This window comes from Elgaria multicarinata, chromosome 14 (genome assembly GCF_023053635.1).
Source record: "Elgaria multicarinata webbii isolate HBS135686 ecotype San Diego chromosome 14, rElgMul1.1.pri, whole genome shotgun sequence".
NCBI classification, from domain to species: Eukaryota; Metazoa; Chordata; class Lepidosauria; order Squamata; family Anguidae; genus Elgaria; species Elgaria multicarinata.
Genome location: NC_086184.1, coordinates 28,355,423 through 28,369,577, shown reverse-complemented (window position 1 = coordinate 28,369,577; position 14,155 = coordinate 28,355,423). Strand labels below are relative to the sequence as shown.

Here is a 14,155-nt window from a genome sequence, read left to right as displayed (position 1 = left end):
GTGCTAAAGTATAGTGCTCTTCACAAATTCCCCTCCAGACATTCACCAACCAGAAAACCGAGGCCACCCAACTTGAGCTGAAAGTATCTTATTGATAGAACATGGGGTGCAAATATTGCCAAAGTTAATGGAAAGGCCACGTTCCTGCCAAGAACATTTGCCAGAGAGTAAGAAACATGTAGGGAAATGTGTGAATGGAAACGGGAGTGAGGCTGCCCTTTTGTCCCCCCCGTCCCGTCCCCCCCCATGTTCATGAATGTATGGAGTGGAATTTGTAAAGGAGGCTTATGTGAGATTTGGACAAGTGTGTCTGGCCTTGGAAAACACATGCAGAAAAAAATGGACTTACAACTTGGTGTGTGTGTTTCTGTGTGTATGTGTGTAGGCCAAAAGTAGGCACTAATGTGCCCCTGGACACCTTTCTTGGCACCCACCAAGGTGTCCTGCCCCCTCCCACTTTTTTTTTTTAAAAAAATAACAACTCTTTTTCTTACCAGCAGCTGGGATTGCTATGAAAAAGAGTTTCTGTTGGTCCTGAAAATTGTGGGTTCAATGGAGTAGTTTAAGCGTGTTGGGATTCAGATCCCATCTCTGCCTTATAGAGGCAGAGACGGTTCAGACAACACGATAGCCAGTGGTGGTTTAAATAGTCAACGGTTGGTTATTTAACCCACCGTGTGTTATCATATTGTGTGGAGGGAGTTTTTTAACCAATGGTTGGTTATTTGGCTGAAATAACCAACACAAATAACCAATGCTATGCAGAGTTGGCTTTGGTTACCATATTGTGTGGAGGGCACTGTTGGTTATTTCCTCAGCCACCGTTGGTTATTTTGTCAGCCACAGAGTCGCAAGGCGAGAGCAGTTAAAGTGGCGGCTGCCACTCTAGTCCAGCCAGCTGGATAGATTTTCGGCAGCAATGGCTGATGGGATACTAGTGGGAGGACTGAGTGGGGAGAGAGGGCAGGGGATGAGTGAGTCCACTCAGCGTGGACTAAGAGTCAATTCAGCACTGATCCTAATCCACACCATGGTTGATTATTATCATGTTGTGTGGTGTGTGCTCCCTAGAGAAACAAATGTCGAGTTGATTATTACCCCATTGTTGACTATCGTGTAGTCTAAACGCAGCCAGCGTCTTTGGGGCAGGTTACGTGTCCTTTCCCACGTGGTGGTGCTAAGAACAGTTTCTAAAATTGCCAGATGTGCCCTTGGTCCAAAAACATTGACTATCCCTGGTGTAGAACTTCACAATTTTGTCTGGCAAGTGCACGTTTATCCTTCTATATGCTGCTGCTATTTTTCTTGCTGCTTATGAATTGGGAGTTAGTTGATAGAACTATCTGAGAAACTCTTCTCTTCATAACTGAGGAGACTATGGGCTTAGCTAGACCTAAGGTTTGTCCTGGGATTGTCCCGGGGTCATCCCTGTTCATGTAAATGACACACAGGATATCCCCGGAGCAGGCTGGGACGATCCCGGGATAAACCTTAGGTCTAGCTAAGGCCTCCGATGGCAGAAGTAGCATTTAGCTAAGTAGACCTCTTGGGATGAAAGATAGCCCACTCCCCCACCATGATACTTTGGGACATCATGTTTGAACACACACACACACACCCTTCCACACACACACACGCCTTTATTCCCCTTACCCTCTGGCATATATTTTTTGCAAAGATACAGATTTTCCATTTATTTCGGCAATGTTTGCACACCCTGTAATTTCAATAAGACACATTCTGCTCAACCTGGACACCTCAGTTTTTCCGATGTGTCCAGTTAAAGAATGGAAACCTTAACTCTTCCTCTTTCCATTCCCTCTTGCTCGGTAGGCCGAGAGAGTCCCACTGGAGCTCAACGCAAGGCTGGAAGAGATGACAGAGTTTAATGAGACAGAAGCAGAGTCCATGGAGACCGAGAACTTTGAAGTGAGAGGGAGTCGGTTTTCCAAGTCAGCCGATGAAAGGCAGCGGATGTTAGTACAAAGGAAGGAAGACCTGTTGCAACAAGCTCGCAGGTGTGTGTGTGCTGAGTGTCCGTGATCTTTTGGTCCATCCTTGGGAGACGGCCATATCGAAGCCACATTAAACAGCAGGAGCTGTTTCTCAATGCTTTTCCTTTCCTTATTTTGTTAAGTTGAAGTCCACTCAAATTTCCAGGGCTGTTTGGTGTTTCCACCTCTGGAGGGGAAAGCACATGTTTTTATAATGCCCGAATGGCGGCAAGTGTGTGTTTTCTGTCATGTGAAACATTGAGCAATTGCTTGGCTATGTCTGACTTGGAGCCACCGAATTGGATGAAATAATTTCGCCAGTCCTCTGATCTCTGGAACTCCAGAATGCGTTGTCAGCCTCTTGCAGAAAAGAAACTAAACCTTCACTGTAAACTTTGAGAGAAGAAAGATAACGAGATGATCTAAACTTGGCTGGTATCTGGGAGTACCAGTAGTGTGTGGGGCTTGATGTATAGGAGAGTGGATCAGCTGGTAGCATAGAAATGTCAAACATGCGCAGCTGCCTCTCATCAAATCCTCCTTGAACTAGAGGCCACTTCCTATGAGATGCTAGGTACTCAGGTATGGAGACACAAGTCAGAAATAGGCATGTAAATGAGTTCATTTATAATGGGCGTGCACAAGTATACATTTTGGCTCTTCCCTTTCCAAAGTATGGGCAAGTGTGTGCACGTTGGGGCAGAAAAACCCAACTTCAAGTATAACCTAATGGGATCTGAGCTGGTGGTGACTGAACAAGAAAGAGATCTTGGGATTGTGGACAGCTCGATGAAAATGTCCACCCAGTGCGCGGCTGCTGTAAAGAAGGCAAACTCCATGTTAGGCATTACAAGGAAAGGAATTGAGAATGAAACGGCCAGTATCCTACTGCCCTTATACAAATCTATGGTGCAACCACACTTAGAATACGGTGTACAGTTCTGGTCACCACACCTAAAAAAGGATATTATAGAACTAGAAAAAGTGCAGAAAAGGGCAACTGAAATGATTAAGGGGCTGGAGCATCTCCTCTATGAGGGAAGGTTACATCAGCTGGGATTGTTTAGCTTGGAAAAAAGGAGACTAAAGGGAGACATGATAGGGGTGTACAAAATTATGCATGGTATGGAGAATGTGGATAGGGAGACATTTTTCCCCCTCTCTCAAAATACTAGAATCTGGGGTCATCCCCTGAAACTGATTGGTGGGAAATCCAGGAGAAATAAAAGGAAGTACTTCTTCACATAGTGCATAGTCAAATTATGGAACTCACTACCACAGGATGTAGTGATGGCCACCAATTTGGGTGGGTTTAAAAGGGGGTTGGATAAATTCCTGGAGGCGAAGGCTATCAATGGCTACTAGCCCTGATGGTTGTGTGCTATCTCCAGTATTTGAGGCAGTAAGCCTGTGTGCACCAGTTGCTGGGGAACATGGGTGGGAGGGTGCTGTTGCACCATGTCCTGTTTTGTTAGTCCCTGGCTGATGGCTGGTTGGCCACTGTGTGAACAGAGTGCTGGACTAGATGGACCCTTGGTCTGATCCAGCAGGGCTCTTCTTATGTTCTTATGAGCTCTGGGACATTCCTTGTGCATATTTCAAAGAAAAGGCCACAATTGATGCATGCACGTGTCCTTCCTGACTCATGCAACATGTGCATGTTTTGTACTTGGATCACAGATACAAACTTCCATAAGGAATGTCTCAGCAGAGGGGGAAAAAGTATCGTGCAAATTTCTAGCTTTTATGGTTTTGAATATATCCTTGAAAAATATATGGGCAGCGCCCTCTTTTATCTTAGAAGCCCGAGGAGTGGATCAAGGAGACATAGCAGAATCAGAATAAATTATGCAAGATAGTAAACATTACAACTAAAATGTAAGAAGTGCATAATTTATACAGACTACAAGGTGCAACCTTTCTTGGTGCAGACTTTGAACTGGGTTCAGAATTTTAATTTGCGATGGGTCTGCACACCCAGGGTTGAATGCAAACCAGGGCAGCCTCTGTAACCAGAGTGAACCTCTGTTTTCCCTTCACCCATTCAGTTTTTCTCCTTCTAGGCGTTACCTCACCAAAATGCCCGATGACACCGCCTCAGACCTCCCCTTGCAGGCCGAAGGAACGACCTCTGACTCCATCACCTTGCGTCGCAGAATGTTGGCGGCTGCAGCAGAGCGAAGGCTTCAGAAGCAGCACCCGTCTTAACGCTTTCCGGCTCCTCCTGTTCCTTTCCCTTTACGCCATTCTGCGCGCTCCCTGTCAGTGAGGAGGATGTGTTCAGAGCTCAGCAAGCTGTGCTGAGCACCAGTGAGCTGGCTGCATCTTCACTGTATAAAGCATGTGATATCTAATAAGTGTTTGGACAGCTGACAAATTAACCTTCCTTGGGTATTTTTTTTTATTTTATTTAAGTGACACACATTTCCCCCCTTTGCAAACCAAAAACGCAGCCTTTAAAGCTGTAGGCCTGGTCTGCTGCTTAATGTGAATTGCAGGGGACAGTGGCTGGCAAGGGCCATGTCCAGTCACTGCCCTGATGCAGTGAGCTTGCCGGTCTGTCCCATTTAAGTCCTCCCCCCCTGCCCAGAGGAAACAGAGTAGGTGAGAAATGAAGGGTGGCCTTGACAAAACCACTCTCCTACGTAAGCAGACGTTGGGGCAAACAATTACACGGTTCAAGAATAAGTGTTCCAATGTTGCATAGGCGTTTTCTAGAAAAGTGGCATTGGAGTGTGGGAGTGGAGTGTGCCAAGAGGAGGAGATGTCTTCGCGTGAAAGACGTGAAAGCTTAGAGTGGCGCTAAGCCCGGTGGCATCTCTCTGTGGCCCCAGCATGGACAGCTTGAACATTCTTGGGTTCTTCCTGCCAGGAGGCTGGCTGGTTGGTTTTTTCTATGCATTTCATTGCCAGCAATAGATATGTGGCGAAGGGGAGGAAATGGGAATAAAGGGCAACCAGCCCGGCTATATTAGACTTCTTAATTCAATGTTTCAGTAAGCAGGTACAGCGACGAGAGGGTTGACGTTTGATCTTGGAGGCAGCCTCCAGGGAAGGCTCCATTGTGGAGCGGGAGTTGGCCGTTATTGAAGAGAGACAGGCAGCATGCAAAAGGATATTTTTATAATCTTACATTTTGCAATAACGTGTCTGCCCGTTATCCTAGTCAGATATACAAGATTTAAGATAACTGAGGGCTACCGACATCTTATGCGTGGTCAAACTTTTCTTGAGTATTGCAAAACTCTGGTAGACGTGTTGGTCTTAGGATGCATACATGAGTTTTATGATGGCAGCCTGGTAATTTTTAAGTGTTTGAGGCGTATCATTGTCCTTCAGAAGGTACCCAGTATTAAAAAATATATATATTGGAAATTGTCTTTTTACTGCAGGTTTTTAGGATCTTTGAAAGTCAATATAAGAAAACGATGAATTGTATGTTTAACTGAAGATAACTTATTTCGATAAACCCCTTTGGAAAGCCTTACCTTGCAATGCTGTTAGTAAACTTTTTGGGGGACACACACTCTTTTTTGTGATTCAGTTTTGCTCAGAGCACAGCTCTTTGTTTTTATTGTTTTAAAAAAGGAAATAAAATTCTTGATCAGTGTTGGAAACATTTCCAAACTTCTTTCCTACAAACATGCACGTCTTTTTCCCTTCACACCCCCTCCAACTGTTCTCCCCCATCAACTGCATTCTGGGATAGCTTGGTCATCTTTATCAACCTACCAATGGTAGGGTGACCATAAGAAAAGGAGGACAGTGCTTCTGTATTTTTAACAGTTGTATAGAAAAGAGGTTTTCAGCAGATGTCATTTATATGCATGCAGCACCTGGTGAAATTCCCTCTTTATTGCAACAGTTAAAGTTCCAGGAGCTATACTAGAGTGACCATATACAAAAGGGTCAGGGCTCCTACAGCTTTAACTGTTGTGATGAAGGAGGAATTTCACCAGGTGCTGCATGCATACAAATGACACCTGCTGAAATTCCCTTTTCAATACAACTGTTAAAGATACAGGAGCCCTGTCCTCCTTTTCATGTGGTCACACTAGCCAACAATAAAGAGAGTTTTCCCACACATCAAGTGCCAATGTGCAGCAGAACATCTGTATGGGCTCACGGTCAGACACTTGGTGTTAAATTTCTTTTTTATCTCACTTTGAAAGATATGTACATTTCTGGGATTATATATGAACGTGTGCTCTGTTCCATAATCATAAACAACTGTCCCTACAGAGATTTTCATCACTTATGGAAAGCAAGGTCTACTTCTAGACTGGTAATTTGTTCAGTTTATATGGCACTCCTACCTCTTGGACTTCAGGAGTAATCACTAACGTTTCTTCTTTTTCTCTGGTTCCTTTCTGCTGATGTTATCTCAGCTGCCCACTAGATGGCAATCTCTTATGCTTGGACTCTCCATTAGACCGACCCAAGTCAGTAATCAGGAGGGTGAGAAAATGAGTGTGTGAAATATAAAGGACTGACACTGTTTTGCTCCGCATTGTTTCCTTAAAACCCAATTCTCCGAAGTGAGGCCTTCAAATGGAGATCTCGCTTGCTTCATAATCTGCTCTGCACCCCCTCCTAGTTCCATTTTCTGGGGGATGGAGGTGCTTGTTCTGTACATATATGCCCTAGTATCCACATGTCCTGGAAGCTAAAACTCAGGCTGATTCCCCACACATTAACATAGCAAACCTGGGTGCAGGTTCACATATCACAACCACCCAGGGTTCCTGGTTCCTGCTGCCCAGTCACCCTTGCTGCAAGCAGGAGGAGCTGAACAACCCAGGGGTACTCCATTATGTGTGAACCAGGAGTTCTGGGTTACTGGGCGATAGGCAACCCAGAATTGGAATCCAGAAACAAACCTTGGGTTCCATTTCTCGGATACCTCTACCCCAGCGGTGCATAACCAGGTGGTTTAGCTCCTCCTGCTTGCAGTGAGAGCTATCAGGCAGCAGGAGACAGCATGCTCACTTGCTCATTCTCACAAAGTTCACAACAACCCAGGGTTTAAAAAACAAAAACAAAAAACCCTGGGTGGTTGTGATGTGTGAACCGAACCACTGAGTGTGTATGACCAGCTTTGTGGTAATTGTGTAGGGGTGTGCTGGAAGAAGACCCTTTCCAGGTTCTGTATTTCTGTCATTGAAGCTGTCGTGTTTCTCAAAAACCTTTTGCCTTCTTGGGAGACAATAACGAGGCCTACTAAGTAATCCACAATGCTTTATTCAAGCAATAAACATCTCTTCCCACCTGAAGAGACTCTAATCTTTAGGAACTTTCCCCTAGGCAAAACTATGCAAGACAATTGTCCTTTCAAGAAGAATGGAAAGCCTTTTCCCAAGACACAGTAACTTCAGAGAGACTAGTTCTGAGGCGGCTTCTAACGGGACGCCAGCCGGGCTGACTTTCTCTCGCCTTCCTTGACGTCCGCCCATTTTAATCTGCGGCGTACTCTAGGATCGGCTAACCTCTCCGTGCTCTCCCCCTTGGAAGAATATTGGCTTGCCACTGACTGTGTATTGTTTACCCTTAAGATAAGCTCTGGAGAGGGTTCACTCCCAGCTGGTGAAGAGCCCGTGAGAGCTTTCTCTCCCACTGGTACAGGCTGGCCTGTGTCTGGCGCCGACTCCTCTGCTTCAGAGTCTGATTCTGATTGATCACCTGAAACACCTTCTTCCAACCCAGGGGGAGCAGGGCAGGACATGACAGAAACAAGAGTGCGGGAAGGTGTGTGCGAACCACTCAGAGAGCCTTGGCAGTTGGATGGTGTAGAAATACAGTAAAGAAGAGGAAAGAAAAGCATTGCTGTGTTGTCACATGAAAAGTAACGCTAACTTGAGCTAACCTGCATTCTATTCTGCATCCTCAACTTCCTTGTTCCTCGTCCTGTACTGCCTGAAAGCCAGGCACAACCCAAAACAGTGAACAGGCAGCAGTGGTAGTGGCTGACTTGAGGCTGGAATGGGATTTAGCAGACGCCTGTAGCAGCTGTCAGAACCAATGGCTGTTACAGCCAGCCAGAGATTCCCATAGAAGTTGAGCTTTGGTTCTTGAGCCCCTGGGAAACTACGCATAGCTTAACCTGTCAACTTAATTTTCTCTCAGTTTTTCATTTTTCAGTTCTTAAGTTGGGTTTGTCCTGAATTTTGAGTTTGTTTGTCCTTAAAGCATGAAAATTCATAAACACTTTTGTTTACATTTCTCCTAATACATGCATTTTGTATGCATATTTGGCCAATATACACATTTATTGGAAGTAGTTTCCCCTCACACAATATATATTTGAACATTATTTTCTCTAATGTGTGCATTTCTTGAATGGAGGACTCCATTGCAATATTTTGAAAAGTGTCAACTTTAAAGGATAACTTGAGCTTTGGTTTGCGTAGTGATTCGAAAGTGTGAAATTAGGTAAGACCACATTTCTCCCCCATTGCTAGTGAAAACCAGCATGCGTCTTACTCAAGCTGCAACTTCCCAAACCAACCAGGGTCTGCGGACACTTTGTTCCTTGTGAAACACACAGTAAATCCCTTGTTCTACAGGTCACAGCTGGTGATTCTTGCCTTGTTCTAACCCAGCTCATCCCAGCTACAGGCTGGATGTTCACAGGTTCCAAGTGTTCTATGTGGGTACATTTAGGACTCTCAGGCTGTGTTCAGAAGACACCTTAAACCACAGCTTTAACCATGGCGAATAAAACAAAAAGCCTTATTCAACGTGGTTAAGGCCGTGGTTTAAGGTGTCTTCTGAACACAGCCTCAGAAAGTTAAGTCCTTAGCTTGTTTCTATCAGAGAAAGGAAGTGCTCAGATTTGCTATTTTCAGATCTGTGAGCATCACACACCTGACTCACACATGTACAAATCGATAGCTGTAGCATCAAGAGGAGACTAGCAAGTCTGGGGTGGGTGGGGAGAGAGAGAATAATTAATTCATCCCTACAATGAGAACTTGTGGAAATGAATTCAATTGCTGCTCATCTAGTGAAGAAAAACCAATAGATGTGTATGCATGTGTGAACCTGACCAGCAATCTTCAGAAGGTAGAACTCCAGGTGTTTTTGGACTTCCAACTCGCAGAAGCCTCTGCTAACATGGCCAGTGGTGAGGAATGCTGGGAGTTGAAGTCCAAAACACCCAGAGGTGACTTCCTGCCCTTGTTACAGAAGAGGGCGGTTATTAACAAGCTGGAGCCGTCAGAACGCCTTCCCGAAAGGTCAAGAGATTCTGTCTTTTGTACCTGATCTCCACCATTTTTGTTCTGTATTAAAACAACAACAACAAACAGTGGTGCTGGCAACATTGTTTTGAGCCACTCACGGATCCTGAGCCACCAGCTCAGGGACAGCCTCCTCTGCTATCTTCTGTGGGGTTGGGTCACTGTTGTTCCTCTAAGGGAGAGGGAGCACTTTTGCTGTTCCGGGGAGCAATTCTCCCATGGAAGATGTAAGCAGCAACAGTTCCATGGGCTCCTGCACGCACCTTTACAAGCTGATGGTTGAGGGAGCCCTGGACAAGATGTCCTCTGGGTGGTCCCTCACCACTGCTGCCTCTCCTCACCCCATGCCACCCTGGTCATTTTGTGATTTCATAGAATCATAGAATAGCAGAGTTGGAAGGGGCCTACAAGGCCATCGAGTCCAATCCCCTGCTCAATGCAGGAATCCACCTTAAAGCATCCCTGACAGAGGGCTGTCCAGCTGCCTCTTGAAGGCCTCTGGTGTGGGAGAGCCCACAACCTCCCTAGGTAACAGGTTCCATTGTCGTACTGCTCCTGATGTCCAGCCGTAATCTGGCTTCCTGTAACTTGAGCCCGTTATTCCGTGTCCTGCACTCTGGGAGGATTGAGAAGAGATCCTGGCCCTTCTCTGTGTGACAACCTTTTAAGTATTTGAAGAGTGCTCTCATGTCTCCCCTTCATCTTCTCTTCTCCAGGCTAAACATGCCCAGTTCTTTCAGTCTCTCTTCATAGGGCTTTGTTTCCAGACCCCTGATCATCCAGATTTCCTGGCTTTTGCACAGGGCCGTGCCCCTCCTCCCATCTTAAAAGATTGAAATGCCTCTCATAAGGCTAAGTTACTGGCGCTAAGGGCTTTAAACTAAAACGTGTTGATATTTTGGTCCCTCCACCTTTTGCTTTCAGCTCCACCCACTGGAGCGCAGCCCCCGAGACGTTACCTGAAATTGAAGAGGGAAGAACTCATATGGTAGAATCCAACTCAAGTCCTACTCAGAGTAGACCCATTGAAATGGATTGGACTATTTAGGACTTGCTTGAGCCCCATTAATTTCAATGGGCCTACTCTAAGTAGGACTTGAGTTGGATTCTTTCCATAGAGTCCTTTGCTGCATCTAGTAGCTTGAGGGGGATAGCCTGGAGCAAATGAAAGGGTTAATCCCCTCCTTTGCCTGTCTATTAATTTAAAAAGCAGGGGGTGGGGGGAGAAAAGGAGGAGAAGCCCAGGTTGGGATCAGCAAACTACTGCAGCCAAGGATGGCAAATGTAAACACTTGAGCTGAACGCACTGTCCTAAGATTTTCCTCTGACATGGCGGGTGTTTGCAGCCTGCTCATGTGTTGAATAAATGATTGAACAAGTGCAGGTCCGCTGGGTAGTGTCGGGATGGGGGAGAGAAACAGGGCAGAATTAGCTTCTATGAACCTAGACCAGCTAAGGGCTCCAAGAGACGCGATGTAACTGCGTGAGCGCATTCAATGCATCTATTTTTCCGCTTAACCATAGCAGCAGCAGGGAAGGGAAGCAAGATTTCGCTTATGTTGTGTGGGGAAGGGGTTCATTTTTTCTCTCCTCCTTGTTCAGCTGCTAATAAACCCACGAGAGAGTCCAAATGCAAAGACAACATTCCCTCTAACTGCAGATTCAGGTGGTGGAGTGCCTGTCAGTTTGGAAATAAATCAGGGCAACCCCAAAAATAAAATAGCCATTTCTTCCACATTCTTGGGAGGGGGACTCCCTAAGTAAGCAGAAGGAGATAGGTTTGCAATTAAGTTCCTTTCCAGACCTTTCTGATCTAGCTACAGTGACCCATGCCTTACTCATCTATCGTCTGGATTATTGCAGCACACACTGCATGGGCGATGCCTCTGAAGACCTGTTTGAAACCTCCATGGATTCAGCATGCTGCAGCCAGGCTCTTTGCAGGGTTGAGCCAATGCAGTTGCTACAAACGGGGAAAGGGGGCTGTCATTTCCATGTGCAATTCAAAGTGCTGGGGTGTTTTTTGGGCTGGGGGAGGTTGACCCACAAAGCCCTAAACCAGCCTTCTCCAAACCTTACAACCTCCAGATGTGAATTCTGGGATTTGTAGCTCAACACATTCAGAGGGCTCCAGGCAGGGAAGGCTTTGGGACCAGTTTACCTGCATGATTTCCTTCCTCCGTATAATCTTGCCCAAGAACTGAGATCTTTCACAGTCATAAGACCCTTTTTGGTGGTGTCCCCCACCCCCAACTCTGGGAACATCCTTCCCCAGAAGATCTTTACACCTCCTTCAGGCAGCCAGATAATTTTTTCTTTTTAATCAGGCTTTGGAGCTCTCTTAGATATTTCAGCTGCTGTATGTTTTCTAGGGTTGTGCTCCGTTTCCCTTCGGTTTGGAGAAGCAGTAGTGAGGCGGCCTAATTTGCCTCTGGAAAAGGCAGAGGTGAAGAGAGTCAGGGGGGGGGGCTGCAGATCAAGGCGGATCGCCTCAATCTGGATCTCTGGACGCAGGTAAGTGGGGGGGGGGACTCATCTGGCAGCGCTGCCGCAGTCCCTGCAACGGCAGTGGCAGAGCCAGGTAAGGGGACAGGGAGGAGGGAGGCTTACCTGTATCCGTCGTGGGCTTCAATTGAAGCCCCGGTTGAAGCCAGAAGTGAAGGCCGAGGTCTCTTCTGGCTTCAACCCTGGGCCTCAATTGAAGCCCGCGACGGACGCAGGTAAGGGGGTGGGGGGGTTGGCCTACCTGGCGCTGCTGCCACCGCCATCCATGCAGCAGTGGCGGAGCCAGGTACCTGCCACCGCCGCTGTCCATGTGGTGATGGCAGTGAAGCTGGATCTCGCTCCGCGAAGCGGAGCGGGGGATGGGTGGAGCGGTGTCAAGCGGATCGGGGGATCTGTGCACAGCCCTAATGTTTTCCTGCTTGCTACTGCTTGTTATATTGGGCTTATTTGGGTTACACACTAAGCCATGGTTAGGCTGCTTTTGCAGCAAATGGTTAGTGAGCATGTTTAAACCATGGTTATGTAGCTACCATGGTTAGGAATGGTTCACACAACACGCTAAGCCATAATGTTTAGCTCAAAATGCTTAACCACTGTGGTTTGGCGTGTGGTCTGAACAAGGTCACTGTTTTACTGCTTTTAGTAGAAGGTACTCTGATCTCTTAGGGATGAAGTGCAGGAGGATAGCCATGTTTTCAAATAAAGTTTTGAGAATAGGTTGAGATCGTATGTTTTAATGCTTCCACACCCCACCCAAGCCCAGTTTGACAATCTGTGAGCTACTAAGATTTATGAAATATAGAGGTGACAGTTGAGGGAAGAAGAGCTGGCAAGAGGAGCTGGTCGACTGAATTAAATAAGTTGGAGTAGTTTCCCCCAACTTCTGGAGGAGGTTGGGGAAGGTTAGCTTAGATAGATAAAAACCCAGGAGGTGCCATACGGATGGGTGAATAAATTCCCAGTGATTGGATGTGGGGGTTCCATGACCCTGACTATTCTCTTGTCCTCCCCAGGACCAGCAAAAGGAGGTGAGGAAATGCAAAATCCTAAAAATGAAGACAGAAAATAAAAACTGTGTCAATTTGCTAAATTGGCATAATTCATACAGACCTACGGAGAATCCTTTTGGTGCAAAATACACACAGCCTTCTGTGATGTACAGTTTTGAGGCTGCTACTGCATAAATGGAAGTCAGGGATAGAAGGGGTCAAGCTGCAGAAAATACATCTAAATGCGTAGGCGTGATGTTTTGGTCCACCTTCACTGCGACGTCCCTTCCTGCCTTCTTTGAGCAGGCAATCAGACATGTTGCAATTAGGGCTGAGCTTTCTTTCACACCTGCCTTATATCCTGAACCAGGGATTGCCCATGGTGTCAATTTCACAGGCAGACTCCTACAAGGAGAGCACCTAGCTGTGGGGGTCTCCAATGTGGTACCTGTGTCTGCCCATCAGACTCCCTGCCCTTCCTGATTTTTATTTCATTTCTTAAGATCCCCCCAATTAATTAATTAATTAATTAATTAATTAATAAAACATAGGAGGCTGCTAATCAAAGTGCTGTTCTCTAGTACCATCTTTATTTGGGTTCAAATGAGTGAGTTTGTGTCTGGGAGCTCAGGCTCTGCTTTTGCCTTCTAATTAAGTCTTTGTAATTAGGTCCTTTTCTTATAGCCTCACTAGCTTACCTTCTGAGAAAGGAGTGTTTTGTGACTGGCTATGCCCATCACGGCAGCCATTTTGTGAATGGGCAAGTGCCCTGGCAGCCATTTTGTGAGAGCACCCACGACACTCTCTCAAAATTCCAAATGTGCCCACTGACTCAAAAGGATTGGGGACCTCTGATGTAGTCTTTTTGGTTAAATGGTTTCCAGCAGCTAACCATGCTCTTTGAAGGGTACACGAGACCGCTCTTCAAATCCATGAAGCACAAGTACACAAAAGAAATCAAAGATATGTTCTCTGCTGCCACAGGATCAAATATAATGGCCTTAAATTACAGGAGGCTAAATTTTGGTTGATCAGGAGGAGAAACATCTTGATGGTAAGGGCAGTTCCACCAAATACCTAGTGGGTGGTGGGCTCTTCCTCACTGGAGGTCTTCTAAGCAGAAACTGGATTTTTTTGTATCAAGTAGATGGTTAGGATAGATGTCCTACAAGACCCCTTCCAACTCTACGATTCTATAAAACCCTGAAGGGAAAAGGAAGTTGTTTGATTCTGGACTCAATGATTGCTTCTTTAAAAACAGATCTTCTACGTCAAATTAGAGATAAACTACCCGGCTCTAATGCCAGCTTGGGCAAATTTAGAAAATGTAAGGAATAGAAACAGCATGTGTTTGCTTTATTGACTGCAATGTTGGCCATCGAAGAGCATAGGTGTTGGATGCAGAAGGTGCCTGTTTCATTCCCTTGCA

General features: G+C 46.0%; 1 protein-coding gene across 4 annotated transcripts in view; it reads left to right on the top strand.

The window, feature by feature from the left end:
* AMFR (autocrine motility factor receptor) overlaps nucleotides 1–14,155 on the top strand; it is a 332,677-nt gene that overhangs the window by 35,408 nt on the left and 283,114 nt on the right. For 2 of the 4 annotated variants that reach the window (XR_010026137.1, XR_010026136.1), the window contains exons 13-14: nucleotides 1,834–2,018; nucleotides 4,058–4,565. Coding sequence is in view for 2 of the 4 variants with exons in the window: in XM_063141311.1 (XP_062997381.1) it covers nucleotides 1,834–2,018; nucleotides 4,058–4,202 (330 nt within the window). In the remaining 2 variants the exon portion in view is untranslated. Of the gene's footprint in view, nucleotides 1–1,833; nucleotides 2,019–4,057; nucleotides 5,612–14,155 lie in introns of those variants that run through there. The other 2 variants (XM_063141311.1, XM_063141308.1) reach the window with 1 other exon arrangement.